The sequence below is a fragment of the Bombus affinis genome, chromosome 15 (genome assembly GCF_024516045.1).
Source record: "Bombus affinis isolate iyBomAffi1 chromosome 15, iyBomAffi1.2, whole genome shotgun sequence".
In the NCBI taxonomy this organism is placed as follows: Eukaryota; Metazoa; Arthropoda; class Insecta; order Hymenoptera; family Apidae; genus Bombus; species Bombus affinis.
In genome coordinates, this window is record NC_066358.1 from 8,755,797 (window position 1) to 8,780,184 (window position 24,388).

General features: G+C 43.6%; 1 protein-coding gene across 2 annotated transcripts in view; it reads left to right on the forward strand.

The window, feature by feature from the left end:
- The window catches only part of LOC126924661 (S phase cyclin A-associated protein in the endoplasmic reticulum), a 32,257-nt gene extending 13,867 nt beyond the window's left edge, over window positions 1-18,390 (forward strand). For both annotated transcript variants that reach the window (XM_050739364.1, XM_050739366.1), the window contains exons 12-15: window positions 7,938-8,361; window positions 9,445-9,636; window positions 12,871-13,044; window positions 13,267-18,390. In XM_050739364.1, the coding sequence (XP_050595321.1) occupies window positions 7,938-8,361; window positions 9,445-9,636; window positions 12,871-13,044; window positions 13,267-13,347 (871 nt within the window). In that variant the 3' untranslated portion in view covers window positions 13,348-18,390. The remainder of the gene's footprint in view (window positions 1-7,937; window positions 8,362-9,444; window positions 9,637-12,870; window positions 13,045-13,266) is intronic.
- The last annotated feature ends 5,998 nt before the right edge of the window (window positions 18,391-24,388 follow it).

Below are 24,388 nucleotides of genomic sequence, written 5' to 3' on the forward strand. Positions count from 1 at the left end.
GTCGTGGTCAAACGCAATTTTTAATTTATTACGCGTTTTCACCTCTTGTCAAATTATTTTTATTCCTTCCACTTTGTTTGTCCGTGTCGCGTTAAACAGTGAAAAAGTGGCGAAATTCTTGTTCGATCTTTCTTATTTTCCAACTATTACGCGAATGATTAAATCGGTTTAGAGTACGTCGTGCTTGTTTTTATTACACATTCTCGGTAGAATGTTGCAGTAAAGGAAACGAAAGTGTGTCAATTTGTAAAATCGTTACCCTCGTTACGCTAGCCTATTTCTCCCTCGGTGTAAATCACAGTTTACTTTCGTTAATTGAAACGGCCATGAAAGGAAGATGAAACGCTTTCAGTTTTTGTTTTCCTTTAAAATAAAATTAACCAGGCTTTCGATCAGCTTATCGATATTTGCATTTACAAATGTGCACCTATGGATGATATAAATTTAACATAAACAATATGTTTGTGGTAAATACCTGGTAAATATTATTTTTCCACGACGTTACCCATATCGTTATACTCCGCCATGTTATACGTCTGAACCAAATTATTAGTAAACGTACCTCGACTAACTAATTACGTTCGATATCGTAAATTAAAATTCATATATCGTTGCGCAAATTACGCAAAATCAGCAGATTACTTTGCACGTAGAAGAAATCGCATAGATTTTGAAGAAACCGCCTTGTCTCTTCCTCCGATATCGCGTTAATAGCAAGCGCGTGTAAACTGCTATTTGTTGACACATTTGTGATTTATTTGGTAGAAAGAAAAAGAAGAAAAGAAAGGAAAAGGTTATCGTACGCTTCGAAAATATTTTCTTACGGTATTTTTTGAAGAAAGTGTTCCGCCGTACGATTGTACATAGGCACAACCGAGCACTGTGTATTTATTAAATCAATAATCGTCGAAGAAGATCGAAAAGAAGCGGTTGCATCAGAAACGAAGTCTATCGGGAAAATGGGGCCACAGGATCGTCTTTGCCGCGGCAAGTACGGGAAAAAGGCAGGGACGCTCTTTAGAACGGCCAAACGAAATTATTAGATCAAACAGTAGCGCCGTTATATTAATAAAATAGATTTCCTTGCTGTTCAAAGGAGAAAAAGGGACGTTGTCGTCTTCCGCGTAATTTTGTTTCGCGCAACTCCCGGTTTAATGATGTCGCGCTAAAGCGCACCTTTTATTTATTTCGCGATAAAACGGCGTGCTATAATATAATACTTGTTCGTAACTTCGTCTGCGCGACTATTACCTTAGTAACTTTTTTATATACTTAATGACGCAGGATCGAGAGAATTAACGCGAAGTGAAACTTTTCTATCCGCATCTAACCTTACGTTTACAAATCGAATGATCTTTTTAGAGAAAAAGCGTAAATAGGAACGCGATGCACCTGCCATGGAGAACAGCTTAGAAGTTTAGGCGGAGCGAATTTGAAAGCGAGACAGAGGAGAGAGAAATCGTTAGTGGTTGAAGGAGAACAGGGCAGGAAGAAAAAATATCGCGGGGGTGAATGAGCGAGGCGGGTTGGGTACGTAATCTGCTAATGGACTCTCTCCCTTTCTCCCTCTACTTCTCTTTCGTCGTCCAAATTCACCCTTACTCGGCGTACGGCTGCCTCTAACCCTCCTTCGACCCTCCTAGACTCGACTCATCTTGCGATTCCCTCTACTTTATTTCTTCTTTTTTCTCTTTTCTTTCGTTTCTTTCCTTTTTTCTTTACGCGTTGCCGTTGTCGAAACCGTGTAAAATGATGTTTGGGGATACAGGGCGATCGCGATCATCCTACAACCAACCATAGTTTCGGCCAGTTTTGCAACATTTACCTTCTATTCTAACATTTTCTCCTTCTTGCACGCGAATCGTATCGCGTTTCTTTCGCACCCTTGTTCACTTTGTTTCCACTCTTTCGCACTTTGAACGGATATTCCAAGACGATCGGAAACTGACGAATGAATCACTAACACCGGGCTGAATCAAGCCAGCTGATGGCCCGATGCATCTGCCGTCTAATTTCTGACTCTAACCGAACCGTTTAAACTTCTATTTTACATGCCCGATCATACGATCCTAATGATTTATCGATATCTGTTCTATTAGGGAAGCGTCGTGTCTCCAAACTTTGATTCTTTGCAAATCAAATATTCTTTGAAACAGCAGTTATCTCGATTATGCAAATATACATACAAGAAAATATCGTTCTTCCCTATTGCTTGCACAGTTCTGTATTAACAATTTTGTTACTTACGTGAAATTTATCTTTGGTAACAAGCATAGATAGATGTTCCGATATACCGTTGTTGTTGTGTCGGTACTGTTTCAGTATTTGGATAGGTCGGTGATGCAGCGCTTTATAAATAAAACAGATCGAGAAACCGTTTCTATTTTCTCATCGTCAAGCCGATTTACGTTGGAAAGTTAACACTCTTGTAATCACCGACAGCGTCGATATAATTTGCTTTAATCTTACTGGAAATACGCTAACATCGATTTTATTAATGACCAACAAATTGCTTTAGCTCGTTGCCAAGAATATCGTTCTGCGTACAAGTATAAACCCTGCATAGAAAATACTCCATTTCTTATTTATAATTACCGTATTTTTGGATTTTTAATATTTCAATAAAGCAGGGAAATTACCTTCGAGTTAAAGATATCTCGAATTACAGTTAAATACAGTTTCAGTTAATTTCATTTTCTACGATTTCTTTCATACTCCTTTTTCAGCGTTCGCAAATGGACTACGAAGCTTTTAGCAAGGGGATCATATTTTGTCGAAATAAAAAATATAAGCGTGGTAGAAAAACGAATCAAAGCTGAGAGAGAGAGACGGATTGGTCGTTGTTTCAAACAGAGAAACGATTAGACTCTTGCGTTCTCCCGAGAAAAGGCAGAAAACGACAGAAATAGCTTTCTCGTTGCGTATCCTTTGATCGTGCGCGAGCTAACAAATTACTTCGTGTCTTGAATTAATCGAATAATTAAATAACAAACAGGCGAAAATCTCGAGCACGACGAAGATGTTCGGCGATAACAGTCAACGACAGTAATGACAACAGTAATGGGAACTGCGGGATTCAGGCGGTATTTGATCAGGTTGGTTAGGGTCGTGAATAGAAATAGGCGGCACGGCTGTTTCTGTTCCCATTCTACTCAGCGCCAAATTTCACTGCTCTCTCTCTCTATTATCCTTTCATAATGCTCCTTGTTGACAGAGACAGCTTTAAACGGCGCGAGAAAAAGCGCACGGTGATTTCGTTCGCGTAACATTCTCAACGTTTCGCTTCTTGCGTCGGTTAGGTTTCTTCTATGATACAAATGCCAGTTGATGTTACCGCGTTCATCGAGGAACGATGCTGGCTCGATATTGTAAAATTTATAACAATATTTGCGTAAGATAACGGGAAACGCAAATGCCGTGCAGTTTCTACAAATATCGCATATTCGTCTAAATAAAATCTACCCGTATCTGGTAATGAATGCATTTCATTTGAGCGTACTTGTACATTCAGAGTTAAGTATTTCCAGATTTATTCAGATTTTTATATCGCATAGATGATAAAATTATTCTTGGAACAATTTGAATAAACATTGGTGGAAAAGTATCGAGCAATCGGTGACGATGCATTTGAATCACCCTATAGATTCGCATCCTTCTGACTGCGAGGCGAGCCGTGGCAGGACTCGATTGTGTGTATAGAGTAGCAGGATTCACCTCATCCCTCGGGCTACCGAAATCCCGGCGTGAATGCATTACGCGTCAACGAACTCGGAGTAGCAATATCCTGAGTTGCTGGATGTTAGAGTACGAGGATTATAATACATTACCAATTCGACGAACGCCTCGGCCATTTGACCTTGTTTCAGACTTTATTTCGCGTGTCTGTCTTGTACATTGGATTTCAACGGTTTTATCGGTGCACGGATGCGTAACAAAATGTGATTTTTATTAAACCATCGTCCTTTTCCAAACAAGCGAGATGTGATCCATCGAATTAAATTCGCTATTGCAAGGATTAGTATCGTTAATTTTACCGAGACGTGGATCGTACCGTGCGAACAATTTTTTTTAAATAAACGAGCTTCCACGAGGCGATAATATTTCGTCGCGAATTTTTCCAAATATATGTAAAGTATACGTACACGTAGCTACGTGTACTATCTACGTAGTATGTATTACATAAATGATCGTTGATACTGGAGAAGGCGAGGGGCGAAAAGGGGAAGCTGAAGTTCGGTAGCTGGAGACACTTGTCAACGGCAGGCAGGGGGTCGGTTTCAGGGGTAGATCTAGACGACGACTCTGTAAATATTGTAACAAGTGTGCCATCGTTGCCACACGTGGCATTGATGTGCTTGGTTAATCGATTGGTCCATCGAAAATTTTCTGTTTTAATCGTGGAAATATTTCTGCGTATCCTGATATCGTGTAATTGTAATTTGCAAGCGTACTGATAAATTATTTATTTTCATTTTATTTTCATATGCCGATGTCAAACATCAAACCGATTGTATTTTGACTAATTGTTTATTCGTTGATCCTCTTAGCCATGATTAATCTCGCATACGTTTGATTTATAATTTATTTCAATGCCATGAAATTCTGACCTTGCTTCGTACAAGCGTGTACATGCGCGTAGATACGATGTAGAGACGACGGAGAATGATTCAGACGTCAATGAAAAATACGGCCATTCTTCGTCGTTCCTCTGTTGATTTTCTCATCTCGTCGATACACAGTTGTCGTTTTCACACTTTCGCCATTTCGTTGAGCAAACATGGTCCATTGTGGATGCGGTGAATGATACTTCTGCCAGGCACATTTGCCGCCTGTAGAAAAGGACTTTGTTCAAGTGGATTCTTGCAAACAATCGAACCACAATCTGACGAACGACGTAAGTACCGTGACGAATATTTAAAAAAAGGTAGTTTTCTTCTCATCAAATTTTCCACTTTTCGCTTCCTCAACCTATGTAATCCGGAAATACGTTAAAATATTCCAGACGAAATATATATAGAAATCTTCGCGTACTCCTGGAAGCAAATTAGACTATGGTCAAAGCAGCTCTATACAGTTTCGAGCTATATGCATGTAGATATACGCTTAATACATAGACGCAAGCTAACTATCACGCAAAGCCACGAAGTGCGGCATAAAACGTCGTCGTCCGTAAACTCATCGAACTGATATCTATTCGTTCGATCGTGACGATTATCGGGAAAATAGCGTCACGCGTGTTTCTTTATGAATATGTAGATTAATTTGTCCTATTAGTCAGCACGAGGTCCTTGGTCGCTCTTAAATATGCGCTCGCGTTGCACCACGAAATTACGTAAGCTGGTGCATCGGAGGCGAGCACCAGTCCGTCTAAAGATATGCACCCTTGTGCTCTCGCTATGAAATAATCATATGGTTAGCTAATGGCAGCGCTGGGGTAGCGATTGCTCGGCTGCTGCGGCCTCCATAAGGCGCTTGGGGAGAATAATAAATAAATTCAATGTATTTGCTCGAACCCCTCCGCAAACATTCAATGATAGATCGGAATCTTAAGGGAGGGGGAGCGATGATGCATGGGCCAGGCCCTCGTAATGGTCAGACGTGCGTGAAGATCGCAAGAACGGATCTTTCCGTGCTTCTTCCGAATTGTCTGGCTATCGCGTAACTGGGCTACGCAATTGCGATCCGCAGATGGCCAACTTTCATTCGTATTCATTCGTAGCATAGTTTATGGAATGACACCTCTTTCGTGTAATCGGATCATCCACGGTCAACTTCGATTTTCGAGATGCGTCAGTAGACTTGGCTCGTTCCTCGCTTAACGATTCGGCTAATAAATCTCGTAATCGTCGGCGAATCGACGGATTGTAAATCGTAGACTTCCGTGGTACGAGCAGTTTATACAATTTTACAAGTTACAAATTATTTATCGTTCATCTTCCAGAGAAGTCATCCTTATCGGCAATCAGATTTCGCGGTATCGTTTACGTTGCGACGGAACCTACAAGGAGGCTAGGAAAAAGGAAAATTAAATAGCAAAGTATGTAGGTCATAGGATGATGGTCTTGTTCGTCGGTTCTATCGACTTTGCGGAATGCCAAGCAGCACGAATCGGAGGCGGATCAACCCGCCCGAGCAGAATTATTACATCCTGCAGCAAGGACACGGTCCCCTTACCGACTATCATTCGTGTTATTATAGGTTAAGAGGGTGTAGCTACGATTCGAGCGATTCTAATCCATGCGCGCATCTCGCTGCATTTTATTAGCGTATTTGCCGAATCCCTCGAAGTACCGTCGAAAGTATCGGTATTATCGGCTGTTCGTGTTCGTCCATTACGCTCGTCGCTTCTATCATCGGAATGACGGAGCTTAAGCGCCTTTGCTTTTATACGTATCGATGAATTATGCAACAACAATGTGAATCAGTGTTGGTCCCAGCGTCCTACTGCCCGGTACTTTCCCACCCGCTTTATTAATATCGTTATATTTCGACAACAAGTGAAATTTATTCCCGGTATTTGCCGATGTACACCTTTCCGGTTAACGAGATAGGGCGGAATTTCCATACGTTTCATACTTAAATTTATCAACGCGTATTGACAAGGTTTATAGAAATATCGAACGTAAATATCGCAAAGAATACGTAGACGTTACACGTCTGTATAACGTGCCACGAGTCCAAGTTCGAAGTGTCGTCGTCATCCTGGCGCCTTTTCAAAGCGCCCTCCTTCGTAGCCTCGTAGCTTACAGGTCCACGCACGTTCCATTCTTAGGTTTCTCGCTTAAGCTTTAAACGGACGTATCTTCAATCGCGCGTAATTAATAGCTAGCCTAACCCCCGGAACAAGCCGAATCGTGACATATCAATCGAGCAACTATGGCGGCGGGACCGTTTCATTATCGAGTCTGGAGCAAGGGTTGCTCTTTCTCTCGGAAAGTCCCCGTGGCATAGAGAACGGGAGTCCGCGGAAGTGTGCGTGTCGAGTTCAGTGGCGTCGGATTAGCTTGCAGCTAGTTATGATTAGAGGAGACAGTTGGCCCTCCACCGGACTACTTCATATTCGAATGCTGATCGGCGGCAGGCGAGCGTAGCCCAAGCATGTCGGTGTTTCGGTGGAAAGGGGGCGGCGATAATACGCACTGACAGCCGCGCACCCTCGACAACCCGGTCGCTGGGGGGTCACGAGTGAAAGGAAGGGCGGATGGGTGCCGTACGAGAAAAGAAAAACACATACAACAACCCGATAGAATGAGCATCGCATGCGCCGACGCTTGTTCCCTCTTCTGCCGGCTTGTGCGCGCAGAATTACCCACTGATGTTATAATCCTCTCGTGTTACGCCATCGCACATGCTGTCCTGTAAGCAATACATTGTTTTTTTTCTTCTGTCTCTCTAGCGAACGCGCCTCTTTTTGCCTGTTACATCCCCCCGCGACGATTTATAACGCCAAATCTATCGGAACCCATATGCACACTTTGCCGCCGTGAACGAGAGACACGGTGTCGCCTGTTCTCTCGTATACCGATCGGTGTACACTGCGACAAGTCTTTATTGAATCGAGACAATCGGAATTAACGAACGATCGACGTAACGATAGCGTTACCTCGGTGCGAATGAACGTCGCCAAAGAATCGAGTACATCGACGAGTGACAAACACGAGGTGACAGCTGCACTCGCAGCTTTGTTTTAGAATCGTTAGTCGAGAGTTTAAAGTCTCATTCGCCGACGCTTTGTACTTTTTTCCAGTTATTTCTCAACGTAGAATAACCTCTTGTCGATATGTATGCTATCCGCCCATATATCGTTACGTTTTTTAACATAAATTTATTACGATAAAACGAGTCATGATTTATGCTTGCCAGGGTAGATTACACGTGGCTCAAGCTACTACAAATAGCAGAGTTAGTAACAATGTTAAACGTTATCGGTGTTTCAGGTACTTGGTAGCAGGTGGATTGGTAGATCGAGTGTTTCGTCACAGTCGAGCTCTGATCGAAACCGACTTTTTCGTGGATCAGGACCACGAATCGCCAGTTTTGTCGTCGTCGTACGATCTACTTTATCGCATCTGTTGCCATTTAAAGAAATCAACGGATCAAGATGTGGGAAATATTCACGAGGGCAACAACAACGTCGAGCAGACCAACGTCGAGTCGCACCTTCTCTCGACGCTGGCCTCGGCCGAAGCTGCGGGGGCGATCGGTGCACTTTACGCTGCAGTTGCACTCACACCGCAAAATCAGAAAGGATCCTCTCCGACGCCTAATCAGATTACGGTATCCCAACCTATGAGGATTCTGATCGTTCGCAGCCTTAGGCTACTTAAATCGATCGCAGGGCTGAACATTCAGAAATTACAGGTACGTACCTCAACGTATCTTTTAACCTGTTACTGTATATTTTGTCCTTTCGAGTATTTTCAATAGTATAAAATTTGTGCAGGTAAAATTCGCTTTAATAACGTCGACTCGAAAGAAACATCGATCGAAAGTGGTTCATCAAATACATACGAAAAGCCTGTCTATTTGTTTTAAAAGGGAACGATGAAAAGTATCGTGCGAGTGTTAACAAGCGAGGGAAGTTTAACTTTATCCGTTTCCCTGACCAATAGGACACGACGTTTAATTAATTAACCACCGTTTGATGTAGGGGAAAAGACAAAGGATCCGCAATTAACTCCTTCGCTTTGTCTCACGTATCAACTGTAACCTCTGTCGTGGCACTCTTTATCTTATACTAACTGCAAACTTTGAAAATGTAATTTCATCCTATCGATCGAACGGCGTTAATCTACGTTTCGATTAGCATTAATCTAAGTCTCGAGAAAGGGAAATTTTCCGTGGATGCGGAGATTAACGAAATCTTATCGGGAAAGTAAACTTGGATCGTTGTTCTCTCGATCACCGTATCCTCTTTATTAGATCGAGTACCGCAGAAAGTGCAATAGAGATATTATACGTATATATCGCGTGTCGTAGGGGTTCGCCTGTCAAGATAGAAAGGTCTCCCGTGTAGTCTGCAATGATCGAACCACGAATTGAATCGAAAGCTCGCGCCCCCGTCCACAAAAACCATAAGGGCTATCCAGTGTCCCGTTGGAGAGCCTGCTGAGTCTCATGGGGCACCGCCTCGATTATCCTTGTGGTCCACGCAGCCGGCGTTTGTCGAAAAACCAACGTTTATTATCTATTCTCTTTGACTTTCTGACAACCAAGTCTGGCTGTTCTTTAACCTACGCGGGGGTCTGTCTCTCGTTGCGTTTCAAAGAGATCCGTCTCGTTACGTAGAGACGACGGTTTAAGAATATTTCCCGATACGTCCAACGTCTATTAATCGTCTAATCGCGCGATCATTTTGGAACCACGTTTCGTGAAAATTTTGAACGAATTCTCCCAACTAGACTGCAGGCAATTTCTCTCAGAACGCAAATCTTCTGATTTCAGAATCTCCTAGGAGCAGAAGGTACCAACCTGCAATGGCGACTGATAGCTAGTCATGTGATAACCCGATTATCGCGAGATCCAATATCGCACAAGTCGGAAATTGGACCTGCGCAGAACACTAGTGGTACTTACATCCTGTCAGAACTATTCCAGGTTCTGGGATATTTTGCAGTTAACAACCCGGAAAATCAGGTAAGCCCGCGCTCCGAAAGTGTTCTCCGAATTAAAGTCATTTCGCGCAATTTCCACGACATACGTGTTTCTTAGCGTGTAACATTAGGCGAAATAAATTCTCCAAGCTCGTAAACACGCGTTGAACGTTTATCAACGAGCTCGTTGCAATCTCGAGCTCGATTCTCAGAAAGTTTCCAAGATCATCTCCGGAACCGCAACGATTCCGCCGCATCCCCAGGTCGGGGGAGAAAGCAAAGCTGGTAACGCGCATAAATCGTGTAACGAGACCGTCGTTGCCCCGGATGGTCCCCTCGCAATTCACCAGCCGAATCGGCCGGCAGTTAAAGGTTAAAAGCGTTTTTCCGCTAGTTTCCCCGTCCCATATCGGATGCACTTTCGGCAGGCAAGCGCAGACAAGCAACGGACCTTCTTAAAAAAGGCGACGAAAGACGAATGCGCGACGTCGTCGGTGCACTCAACGCTACACATCCCGATGCATCCAGCACGCGCTGGATTGATGCACCCTCCTCGCCGGCTCAGCGCGGCCCGGCGCGGCTCGGCGCTGCGCGGCTGCACGGGGCTGACGTATGGAATGGAACCGAGTAAATATATCTTAACTGCATTCGGCCGTATATTGATGGGAGGTCCGCTGAGTGTGTTGTGTCTAACAGCTTCTTCCTTCTTCGTCGCGTGTTGCGGGCCGCATTTCACGCGAATGTACCGGGTGACTCGATCGCCCATTCCGCGAGTTGATGGATGATGGCTCGTGGTCCGGTTGGTTTTCGTTTCGGCGCTCGCCACACTCGCCGTGGATCGCGGATAAATACTCGACGCGTCACCGATCGATATTTTCATCGATAAATCGCGGTACTGAGATTTACTGGCAGAGTGGCGACACGTTCCCGCTTGTTCCATGTAAACGATATATTCTCCTCCTTCGTGCGTCGAATGGCTCGGATACCTGAGGAACGATGTTTCGTGAAAAATATAGATTTAATTTGTTACTCGACGGAGTTGTGTACGCGTGATATTTGTGGATCGTTTGGTAAAATAAAGAGTTGCTCGGAGATTTTACGAATACCCGTTGAGATGTTTACATTACAGACGCTCTCTAACTACTTCGAACGAGATGCTTCTTGAATGGACTTCTAAGTTAAGACTACTCTTCTTCTTTTAATGCTCGATCGATCTATCCCCGAATTTAAAATCATCTCCTCGTTGAATACTCGATCGGATTTTCCTTTTAGAAACAACGTGTAGATTCGTGTTTGTTTTCATCTTTCCGCGTTACTTCTTAAACGCTGTAGACTGCATTAACACGGAACACCCTGTAGGAATGGAAAAAAGAAAATATCACAACGTCCTAGGTTTCACAGGTTCCAATTTCTTAGAATTCGAATTTCGAGACTCGGAATATAGATTTCGGAAAACAAACTTCATTGAGCATCTTCGATGTCGTAACTTCTAGCTTTCTCTATGTTGGTGAAAACATGCTGTCATTTTGTCGCTGCATATCAGCTAATCGTCTTCTCTGAATTCCTCCCGAATATTCTCGTAGCCGGTACAATTTATTTCTGCCTGTTTCAGTAACTTTATTGCCAAGTTCGTGAGCAAACGACAAACACGCGTACCTAACTTTCGAGACTGGTTCGGTACAGCTTTGTGAGTCTATAATTATTCGAACGGTTACGAATTTAAGGTAGGCTACTTTTGACCGTTACCACGAATATTTCCTAATACCTATGCTATTTCAAGTTACTTTAAATAATAATCTAGTCAAAGATATCGCTTTAGATCTTTGTTGTCTCTAAGATACGAAATTATACTCGACTCTGACAAAAGCAAAGGGTAGCTCGGTTAACGAGAATTCTATAGCAGGAAAAGCAGGTATCTCTAGATAGAGATTGCCGGTTGAACGTTTTTCCCTCCTATTCATCGAGATATTTCTAGTCACGGAACAGACTACACGTGGAAATATGTGGCGCCTTGGAGAACGTCGCGTCGCCACGTCCTTCCTTTCTGCGCGACTATCGAACCTCGTTTTTGAGATATCGGCCTCTCGGAAATCACCAAAGTATTCGATCTATGCTGAAGGATATCGAGAAGCAACGACTAGCTAAGATTAGACCCCATAGGTACAAAGCGCTTCTCGAGCATTTCGACGGGACAACCTTCGCCTATCGTCAGCCTAATTGTTCTGCTTAGAGGACTCCTTTCCCTCTATTTTTAGTCGCCCCCTCGAGATATCAGGTAAAAATGCGCCGCCGTCGAGAGCAGAGGAATTGGACTCGTACGAAGGCTTCTAACGAACTGTATAAACGACCGAACACTTTCTTTGTATTAGGGCGAATTTTCCAGTCAAGCGTTCTCTACTTGTTATCCAAGCAGTTTGCTCACGGCCTTTTAAATACGATAAAAATACGTAGGATTCACGATCGTCGTAAATCCAGTTGGCGGTTTTATGCCGCGTAAAAATGATCTTTTAAAATAACGCAGAAAATGGTACGCGGAGGAAAAAGGTTTACCATAGAGTAGCGCATAATTTATCGGTGCAATGTATCCTTCGCTTGACGTAATATAAAATTACAAAGCGATACGCTCGTTGACGACTTATTTTTCACAAGTTTTAGCGAAACCGATAATATACACGTAATAAAAATTGGCAACATCATCGACGAATATTTTCCATCGAATCGCTTTGACCATCGTTGGTCGGCTCACCTTTGAAACGTCGTAAAACGGTGAGATCTTGAAAACGGATTATCAGCGCATTCACCTGATCGAAATGCACACTTGGCGAATGGTCGGAGCATTACCAGAGGGTACGCGTGTAACGAGGGACGTAGGTGAGGAAATAAAAATTCGTAATGTGGGTACTTCCTGCAGGAGACCTTTTCACAGGTGCACAAACCTGTTCGAAGACACTCGTTGAACCGCAGATGTACGTCGCGACGTTCTCTTGTTCCTGCAACAAGAACTTGCCACGTACCGACACCTGGATTATATAGGCGTGTTGTTTCCCACGATATTTAAGGAAATTAATGATCTCACGGCACATTCGGCCCGCCGTAACTGATCATCTTCGTTCTGTGTAACGACCATGAACCTACCTGTTAGCTAGTAGCTTCATGTGGGTGTTTTGCAATGGAAAACCAATCGTACGACGGACCCGTCCGTTTGAAAGAATCGATTTAGCTACTCTCGTAGTTAACCGTTTGTGAATTCGGTCGTAACGTTTAAAATCTGTTTCAGTTGGTACTTCAATCGGTTGGAGCAGGACCAAGCGTTCTTCAGCAACTGTGTACTCTTCCATTTCCGTTCTACGGTGCTCCAGGATTGACGTCATATATTTTCCCGACGCTCTTGGCAGCCACGCATCAAAATCCGGAGGCTACAGCAGTCCTGTCTTGCGAATTATCTTATCAGGTAAATCTCGTTTACTTCGAAGAGATTTTTATCGGTATCTCTCTTCTCAAATCATCGAAATTATCCAAATTTTATGAAATTTTAACTCGACTCGATACCTTTGATATTTTTCGTTTAACAAATTCTTAAGACGAGAACGATATTTTCAATCGTTAACGTTAGAAGGCTGGATAAGCGAAAGAGAAAATTACAAACAAACCAAATGAATGTTCTATTTCACAGCTGCTGGAGGAGTACAGAAATTCGGACGATGGTAAGCTAAATCCGTTGGTCCGTTTGCTGAAGGACTCGGTTGATCCATAATCGTCCCAATTGCGATTCGATTAGTTCGTTTAAGTTTCTTCAAGTATCTTCGTTACACGCGATGAACTTCGTGGACGTAGTTAACCGCAGGATCATCGTTTCTATTCCGTTCGAAGAAGGTTCGGGGAACAGTTTTGAGAAAATTGTCGTTACGTACGTCCATCGTTGGAGAGCTGTCTCGAGGCTGGTACTCGACATTGCGACGTATTTATGCCGAATGCACGTGCTATTACACACACGCAGGGTAATTGTAAAAATTCGAATCGAATTGGCGAAGAGACTAGGAGGCTAAATTTTTACCACGATCCTGTCACTTTTAACAGCCGACCAATCGAAGGGTTTTTTTTGCAGAAAGCAATAATTGCGAAGAAATGCATTCGAATGCATCTTTTTTTTTATTCCTTTCGAACGTCATTCGGGCGTTCAACTTTCAATCGTTATTGCGAAAATCAATAATGCTGCTAACGATCTTCGATTCGCGAGTTCTCCTCGACGTCATAAACGCTTATCTTCAACGCATAGCGTAGAATTCTCGAAACGTTTATACAAATGCAAAATTTCGTACGATAAGCGTATATGCTTGTTATCGAAAGTCGTTGACGCATTGCACGCGTTGAAATCACTTCTATATGTTTCTTTACTTTATGCTCGCGTCTGTGATAGCTTCTTCTTCTCGCATGCGTATTCTAATGAAATTCTAACGTTCGCAACGTGATACGCGGCACAAGCTACGAAGTTCAAAAATGAAAGGAAGAATCTTTGTTTTCTTAATTATTACAGTTTTATCACGTTGAAATTCCTTTTACGTGACTTTTGTTCATCAAAGCTTGCCGATTATTTTAGCAACGCTTTCGATATACAGCTTTGGCGGTCTTCCTATTTTATATAGAAATAAATGAAATGTAAATAGCGACGAAAACGTTCGAAAATATGTGCTTTTCTACCTGCGTACGAATTATAATTTCTCTCCGCGTAATGTGCCGAGTTCCAGATCGGTGAACGAAGTAGCGGATTTTTTCGTGATCGAGTCTTTGCTTCCTTTTTTGCGATCATTTCAGTTCTTCTAGTCGTTCAAGAATGACACTTTCTAGTCTTAGGCTCTTTTCCTACGGACATTATTTACAACGTGATATAATCATACTTTACACAGCTTTTCTGTTTGCGTTATTAATTATATTTTTCTTTATATCCGTGTGACTACGTATTACATCACACGACAAAAATGGTAAACGTTTATTTACGAATATTATTTTCTTTCTTGCCGCAACTCCTCGGTTGTTAGTTCTAAGATATTTATTTCGGTTGTTTCTCGAGGAGAATTGTTTCTAAAATACCAAATGACGACAAAATTTCGTTAATATCTTATTTTTGGATATTTGTTAGAAATAGAAATTTTATTAGGAAATATCTTGCTTAGACGAACCGGATAACGAGAAAAGTTCATTTGTTTCTGTACAAAAACTCTTCGGTTCCCTTTCAATTTCGTGATGGACGCACGTAAGCAAACAATTTTCATGCTTCAAATATCGTCGTTGATATTACCACTTTACTTGGTAAATGTAATTCATATTAATTGTACAATCGTGAGTTAGAATTATCCGTTAAGAAAGTAAACTGATTATTTCTGATTTCGCTATTTCACCGTGTAATCGTTCGCTATTGCGTGGAAGATACAAAACTCGGCAAGTCCGTTTCGCTCGCAACGTTAGCCAAGTGCAAGCTAGCGAAATACTCGTTGCCATGTTTTCGAAAATTCTCTCCACTTGCCGCGAAATATTCAACGTTTCGAAAGAAAACCCGTCAACCTTTTCGTTTTCGTTGCCTCATCGTTGCAACGATTTCCGAACGGATATTCAACTGAAACATTTCACGGGACATTAAAACGATTAAAAGCGTGCTTTCATTCCCGTGTTCCCAATTACAGTCGTTCGTGCATTTTTAGTCAAACAGCGTAATTGCCGTTGAAAACTGCTAAAGAAAAAAAAAAAAAGAAAAAAGGATCAGGTGGAAACGAGTTTAAAACGGACTTGCGTGTTTTTGAATCTAGTCCGGTCAGCGATTCGCAGGCTTTATAACCTTACGATCGTAATTGTATTTGTCCGTTTAGTACGTAGCGTATACTTGTTTCTCTCGTTTTCACGCGTGCCAATAATTCGTGCAAATGAACGTGTCTTTTGAACGGGCCTTTTAAACGTTTTTAGCTGTCGTGCAATGATCGAGCTACGACTCGTTAGAATTAGAATAACGTACGTCCGTGCGTATGTGAAACCACGTGAACCGTACCGAGTCGATACAAATTTCTGTCCTTTTTACTCCGTAAAATGTGTCTAAACACGGTAGTCGATCGAGCTAACGTCAAAAAAATAAAAAAAAGGGGGGAAGAGAGAGAGAGAGAGAGGGAGTAGGAAGAAGCTCGAAAGGCAAGAAAGAGACGTTTGAGAAAACGAAGATACATTCTTAGACATTAATATTATCATATATCGGCATTTTTGACACGCTTTACATTGTAAAAACGCAGAAATTTCTGTGCTTTAAGGCGCACATACTTTTTCCTGCTTCGTTTCGTTGAGATGAAGATTGTCACGGAAGTTATATGACGTAAGGATACGTGGTGATGGTTCTCGGTTTCGTTACGACTTTTTACCACGATAGTTTTCTTGCAACTCGGCCACGGCAAATAAACGAATAACAAAAAACGATAAACAGATCGCGTTATAGCAATTTTGTTAATTGAGAAGCACCCGTTTAAAAAATTCGTAAAGTTTCTTCGGCAGAGAATTTCTAGGATAACACGTGCTCTCGCTTCGTTATTTAGTGGCAAATATACTTTTTGCGAGTCTCGCATAAACGCGTGTACGTATTTAATCAAGATCGATTATATATGATAAATGTTTATTTATAAGAAATCAAAGGTATATTTTAATTTAAGTATACCAGCAACGCATTCAGCGCTACACAATTTCCTTCCGTTTATTTATCGTTGTTTAGATTTATTTACACGTTTTACTTGCCATCTTCTTTTGTTGTATTTTTGCTTCGACCGTTACTCGTTTTCTTCTTTGTTTATACCCCGTTTGTTCCCTAGTACATTCTGCATTTCTAACGACAATTATTTCGAGAAAATTCAAATTTGAAGAAATAAGATGCGAAAACCTTTGATACTTCGTAAGACAACATGTACATTCCATTTCACTACGCATACGCAACTAAACATTCGTATCGAAATATCTAAAGTATCCGTGACTCGAGTCTTTTATTTTAAAAGTTATCAATGATCGTTGTAATTTATTTAGTTGCAACGAGTAGAGGATCTTGCGAATATGGTACAAGATCCTGTTTCTCAGAAATACGGGAACGAAACTCGAAAGCCAGGAGCCTGTTATTTATTAATAATGTTATTGCAGTCGTATTGTGACGCTGAATGGGTTGATATAAAATATTTATCGATATTACAAATGCAACGTGCTCTTCGAATAGATATTTATTTCACAACGATATGAATTTATCATAGTGCAATGTAAGATTATTTATTATCGAAAGGAGAAGGACGAAAGTGAGTACTTATAAAAAGGTACAGGTTTTCGTGGGTGCAGCGAACGCACTTGTGCAATGTCCTGCCAATGCAATTAATATTCAAGTATTATATATATATATATATATTATATATACTGTATACATATATTTAGCGAATATTTAACTCTGTATTAAAGAAGGCAAGGATCGCGTAAGTTAACGCTACGATGTAACTTTTCCGTCAAAGTTTTGTAGCTCAATGGCTAAACTGAAAGATCTTATTTACAAAAGAAAACGTGCAAACACATACACACAGTTGCCTCTATTTATTCTTCTTTTCGTGTTTTCGTCGACTCTATCGCGATTTACCGCGTTGATTTTTCGATCGACGGGAATCGAGAGTTTCATTTCAACTTTCGATAAAATTGATTTAATTTCCGTTATACAGGTAGATCCGAAGACGTTGTAATACGTTTAAATAAGTTTCGTCTAAAGCCTGATTATCGTAAGTTGTCACAGAAAGAGATAATCGAACTTTCCGCGATGCTGGACGTGAGAGGTTGAATTTTATAGAACGACAAAGTTTTATACGAAATTCGACGTGTGTATAATAAATAATCCTGCAATAAATTTTACAAGCTTGAATAGCTAGAAATAGGACCACTTTTTGGTCGCCGTTTGTTCGAGAAAGGAATGAACGCGTTATTTGCGACTGAAAAAATCTCTTATAGAATTTATTTTCTATACTTATTATGTACGATCGACAATAAAATGTAGAGTTTAAGAATTAAGTTGCACCTACGCGACGATACGGTGTACAAAATCAAGTTGCATCGTAAAATATTTCTTCCTTTTTTTGTCATTTCTCTTTGTCTTTTCAAATCGATAGCGATATTTCTACAATATAACAAACGCGTCAGGTATTTCCTACTTTGCCTATCTATAAGACGATTAAACGATCAAAACTGGTAAAACATTTGTCGTTTTCAATCTTAAATATCGTGTTCATTCCTGTTGATCGATATGACGAGCGTTGATATCGACCGTCGCTCTAACAAACGAATCGAACAAGGGGAAAAATGGTCGAGAAAGAAGAAGAAAAGTAAAACGAACGTTATTTTATCATCGCTGAAAACTAACGTTTAAGGGAAGATTATTCTAATCAGAGTACTCGTGTACCGTTTATATTTTCGAAGTAATTTAGCTCGATCGTCCCACGTAATAATACTCTTTCTTGTAAGCAATCAATGTAAAACTATGGTTCGGCGTTACGATACAAACTGAAAAAGAGAAAGCAGGAACAGATTGCGCGTAATACGAAGCGCGTACTTGGCCGACGCTGCGCGGCTGTACGAAAATTTCACGATCGATCGTTCGCGATTCCATTGCCTGTTCACCTCGTTCGCCACGACGTGTTGCGATTAACTCGCTGATCGATCGAAGAAACAGAGGTCGAACGTGTACGCTTTGTAAGGTTCGCTAGAAGTAGGAACGAAACTGAAACTAATAAATTTCGACGAAGAAACTTTATCGTTTGTTCTTGAATAACCTCGTGCTTTCTCCCTTCCTTAGCAGCCACTAAATCCTCTAAACGAACATTTTGTCCCGTAACTTTTAAAGAGATACGTATTTCCTTTAAAATAATCTTTCGATCGTTCCTTTGCTTTTTTACCCGAACGATCATCTCGCTCTTTTTAACGAACGTTTCCAGCAATTTTACAGCGAATCTTACGTCTCTTCTATAACTCTCTGTCCAGTCCACATTACGATTACTCTGCCTACGAGTTTAACGTTATCGGTCAGGTACGATCCCACTTTGCCACAATTTTTGGTAATCTCGTGGAACGCGAACTGGCGTCGCGTGACTTTAAATTCGCAATCTAAACGAACATTAATAAAAACATGCTGCGTCGTTAGAACGCGGTGTGTCATTTGCTTCTTATCCATCTGTCGAAACGCGATACGAGCTGAGAAAGTCCACGGAATTAGCTTTATTTCGACGTTGAAAGGAAATGAAATGGAACCGTGAACGAATGGATAGGGCAAGACTTTATCGGTGTACCGCGTGCCGAAATTATCGCGATATTACTTATTTTTATTCGATATATTTGTTGATCGGTCGATCGACTCGCCAAGTAGGAACGGCGCGACGTCATCACGGGCAAACAACGCGAAGACACTGCTGCTTACGCGTGTGCACAGAAACGGGCCGCGCACGAATGACGTATGGAGTGCATAGGGTAATCTTTTTTCCGGAACGTTTTAGCGTGCCGGGGTCTCCACTTTTTCCCCGAGCGTAATCTATAGGCGCACTTAATACAGCTGCTCGTCCGAACAACTTCCCCGCAGCCTCTTTTTCCTCCTCTGGTCGCGCCGCGTTCTCGCGCTTTCCTCGTCGTCTCTGTCTCCTCTGTGTCTCTTGTACGCTCCGCTGTCTCTGGGAAAAAGAGGGACCAGGGGAAAAAGAGAGCGTCAGCTTCCACTTAGCGGCACCGTACGATATATCACGCTCGGTCGCTTTTACCCTGTAAATTGTGGAACCGCGTTTCGCGCACAACTATACGCAGCCACGTGCAGCGACGCTGCTTTCGTCGCTGTCGAGGAAGAAGCTTCGCTCTTCGCAAGCAAGAAGCAACGAGAGTACAGGGATCATCGACGACGTTTCGTACGTTGCTTCATCCATCGACTATTAAAATTATACCAATTAGCGTACGCGTGTTAATCTGCTTCGACGACAAAAGCGCAAGATACTCGCTCCATCGTTGGTTACTTCGTTTCATCAGGCTTAGAGATCGTAAACCCATCGACCTATCCTGCTCTCGTTAACGGCAACCAATCGTCTATTTGGCAGCGAACTGCCTGCTTTTTCATGTTCTCTCCGCTTGGAAGCCAGCCTGGATGGATCGAGCCGTATCAACTTGCGTAAAAAGAGTACGGTTCTCCTGTAACGACATACGAAACGATAGAAGAAGGAAACGTCTCTGGAAAGGCAGGCAACGAGCGATTATCGGTCGAAAGAGGATCGATCGAGGAGACAGTGGCATTGCGCGTAATCGACTCGCGCTATGCGAACTGTAGGCGAGAGGGGCGCGGGAAACGTTGGCGTGACAGGGCGCGTAATGACGCGAGTGGGAAGAAAAATCGAGTACGAAGAAGAAGCGACCGGCAGCTCGTTTCCGAAGAGAGAGAATTCCCGAGAATGGGGGCAATTTGGTTACCTGGTGGACGGACTGTTCCAGGTCGGGTGTCGATCGATGTTCATCCACGTAAAAGGGTGGGCGGTGGTACGAGGGAGCGGATGGTTAAAGGATAGTGGCGGCGGTCGGGGTTGTAATAAGCGTAATGGATATAGCAGGCCTGCACGCATGCCCTCGCCTCGCGACGACCAGCGCGGCGTGTTCACGCAGCAAAGGGTTGCTCGTATAATCGTGAGAACGCCCACCCCCGTCCCCCGCCTCTCTCCTCTGCTTCCCTTCCTCTCCCTGTCCCTCTGACCCTCGCGTGGCCCTCGCGTATCCCTCAACCTCGTCGTCTCTCAACCCCGGCTTTATTTCTTTCGCTGTCCAGCGACACGGCGCGCCGTTATTTTCATTATGCCTGGCCGTTTTATTTCGATCTGCCGATGCACAGGGGGAAAAACGCGTCCGCGCTCCAGGGCTCCTCGATATTCTGCTTGGAGAGAGCGACTCGCCGAATCACCGGCCCAGGGGGGACACGCTAGGTGTTTCAGGATGAACGAAGATTAAACAGAGTGTGGTAAAAATAGCCGAGAATCGAACGTATTCACGCGCGGAGAACGGTTTCGCAGTTGACTGACTCTGCGCACGATGGATTAACGGCAGATCGATCATTTTAACGAATACCGTTATGACAGTAGTTAAGCACGCGGATGTAGTTCGCAAGGAAACGTTAGCTGCAACTTGAGCGCGTCGCGTGGCATAATTTGCTGAACGTTCAAAGTTTCGGGAAAATAAGGGGACGAGAGGAAAAGTTGGAAGAAGTTCGGCACGACGGCGGAATTTATTTGCCGTTTTTAATAATCTAAACGATTCATCGCAAAGATATTAATAAAGTACTCGGCACTTTGGTCGCGCCGACCTCTTTCCAGCGTGTTTCGCTTACTTTCGCCGCCGCTTACGTTATTTACACACGACCAACGTATACTCGTACTTCTATGTATCAAACGCTTGTTAGATTTTAACGCTTTAAGACTCGTCACGATCGGTCTCGTAGTTTCCCGGTTTGGTCGACAAGAGCTGGAAAAAGCCGGGGCTTGGACATCCTGACTGCTACACGGTTCGAGTTTGCGGTGGTTTCCGGTGAAAAGTTGGAGTTGGCTAACTCAATGTACCGGTTCGCTGGGTCACCGGAAGCTTTTATTGTTTTACAAGTTTACCGCGGCTTGGCGGGGCCGACTGACCCTGCCGGTAATTCGATTGCCGAAGACGGTACTTTCCTTAAAGAGGTTTCGCTTCGTTGTCCTTGGTTATCAAGAACGACCGCTTTATCCTTCGATCGCACGCTCACCAGAGACTCGACCCGAAGCGGTTTCAGGATTGACGCGTCTAAAACGAAACGCGATAGACGCACGGTGAAATTTTATTCTCGGTGACATCGTTAAAATCTTCGACGCGATGAAGCGTTCGCCGAGAATGTTCGAGCGAGAAGTTGCAAGTGATAAATAAAGACACCTCGTGTCTCGTAACGGCGATTAAACATATTTGTAAACGATTTTCCATGTTTCGCGGATCTGCTGAAAATGTTTGGACAAGTAGAGCTCCGACACAAGGCGCATAGAACGCGTACGGCGTTACACAGCACGCGATTGAAAGAGGAAACAGAGATAAAATGGAAAATCACTTTCTAGAAATAGCGATTCGTCGAGCTTCGGCGTTGAACGACAACGACGTTCGAGGACGCGCGATGAAAGTTGGCGACGCGTCTCGTGGAAGAGCAGGAGGCGAGATCGATTGATTCGCCGCTCTCCGTTTGTGTTCCGCGAAGGAAATAAAGCAAAGGGCGTGTTTGGTGTTTCCATTTCTATGGACGCTTGACCTATTGTCTCAGAGGTTTAATTTTTGGCCCCTGTTCCGCACGAGGTTCTTCTCCCGCGGCTCGCCCGCGTCTCCCTCTGTTTCGGTTCCTCCCACGTCATCGGGAGTCTTGCCAAACGTATTCAACGCTCGTACACGCGACAATGCGTCGTTCTCGTTGCGGGACAAGGCGATGCACAATGCGACAGCAATCAGGAGTCGCGCCCCTGTCAGCGGGATCTACCTCTGTCCCTCTATCGAGTCTCGCCTCTCCTTCTATCTTCCCTGCCTGGCTCTATTTTTTCCCTTTTCTTTTTTCTTTTCTCCTCTATTCCTCCGTTTTTGTCTCCTTTTCCCATTCAGAGCCTATGAAACATGCTGCTCAATGGGACAGACCGGCTCGGGAAGGGGAGACACAGATAAGAACGATTCTTCCCTCTTTCTCCGATTTCGCGGCAGGAGCCAGTGATTTCAGTGAGTCTATGCCGGGATAAGAGATTGCCGGAGGAGGCCGGACGACGAACGGACCACGAGAAATATTTTGAGATACGCAAACCTCGTTACGGAGGAACAAGAGAAACACGAGAAGATAGCGCGAGAGCGAAGCAGTCGTCCTGCGATTGGAATAAAAAGCAACACCCATTGCGATTCTATAGTCGTGGTGACCGTGAATCCTGGCGATACGCAGCACCGCGTCAAAGTCGACGACGGTTTTAACGAAAATAAAAGTCGTTCTCGTTCGAGCGTGGACGAGAATACGAGGAGAAACGGTTTGGGAACTGAGCGAACATTTTACGCCACCGTTGTAACGGGTGATGTGTTTGCCCGACCCGATGGACGGATGGATGGACGCTTTGCTTACGCAGGGAACGACGCACTGGGTAAACAACGATTGGGTTTCCTCTTCGGCCACGTCCTTCTCCTAGACTTTCTGCATCCTACACGGTAGATCCTGTATCCGGCTCGTCGAGGAGAGGGTATCCTCCGCGGTTAGCAGAACCGATCCGATTTCGGGGGAGAAAAAGTGGAATCGACGGGCCACCCTTTTCTTCCTGCTCCCACGCTCTCCCTTTCTCCCATTGAAAATTGTCAGTTTCTCGTCGTGACGTTCCCGAGATACGTACTCCAGGGGAGATGTGGGAAATTCTAGTAGCGTTCGAACGGCGTACAATTTCTTCTTCCTTGTCTATCCGTCGTGCTCTTGGTACAAGTATACTTCTGGTATGATTTCTCGATTCCACGCGTTTCATCCATATCGCGTACGCATTTCGCATGAAACGATATCCACCCTCCGTATTTACGTTTTCGTTCAATTCTTCGTACAAATAGCGCGAACCGTGACGAGCAAGATCGACGAACTTTCTTTTAATCATCGATGAACGATTCGCGCATGCGATGTTTCCATTATGAACACCGTGGTGGAAGATAAAAAAAAAAAAAAAGGAAGACAAGAGGGCGTCCACCCTTCTTCTCGTCCTCATCCTGTGCAGGAAGTATTTCTTCCGAGTCGGTGGATCATCAGTCAGTGCGACGGCGATCAGAATTTCGCATCTGAATTTTTTCGCTCCTACGTCTCTGGTTCTACCCGATGATCCACGATGTGCCACGAATCGTTGCTCGCCGAGAGCTATTCTTCCGGCTCGACGGTTTCCTTTATTACGAATCGAAGCGATTGTAAATTGCGTGGGCGATTTTCTACGACGAGCATCGCAATCTCGTTAACAGGAACGCCGATCGGGGTTTGCAGATTTTCATCGATACCGCGATACGTTATTGCACTTTATCGATGTTTCTAATTTTCCAAAATATCCCGTATACGCGATCGATAGATCGAAGAGCGAGTTCGTTGGCGTTTCTTCGGAAAGAAGGTCATCGACTCGTACGAATCGTCGTCTCGAAGAAATCAGGTGCGCCGTGCAGACAGCCAGGCAACAAAGGAACGTCTGGAGCGCGAAGTCTTGCGATTTGGAGGAGAAGCCAGCCCCTATGCAGGAAGTATTTCTTCCGAGTCGGTGATCCGGAGCGGAAATGAAAATTTCACATCTGAATTTTTTCACCAGACGTCCTATTCGAAGGGGGTAGGCCGAAGGACAATGGGAAAGCCAGCCCATGTCACCCTTGCGTTAATTTCTAACGGGGCGTTCGCCCCTCCACCCTTCGACCTTGCAGCCCTCGTAGTCTGAAACTATCGTTCGCCCTCTCGTCCCTCGTAGCTCCATCTCCATTATAGACTTCTTCGGGTACATATCCGGTGACCTGATTTAAACACCGAAGAGGTCCACTTCCTCTACTCGAGCAATCGCTTAATCGATAACCAGGGATCTGTTTCTCAGCTTCTCCTAAGGCGGCCTTCGCCCCTTCCAACACCTTGTCCTATCGCGTATGATTTTTGTACAATGGAGAACTTGCAAAATTTTAATCAATTTCGAATCGGCGTACAGAGGATCGAAGGTCGAACTAAACGTTGCGAATTATCTCGAGAAATTATCGAAGCT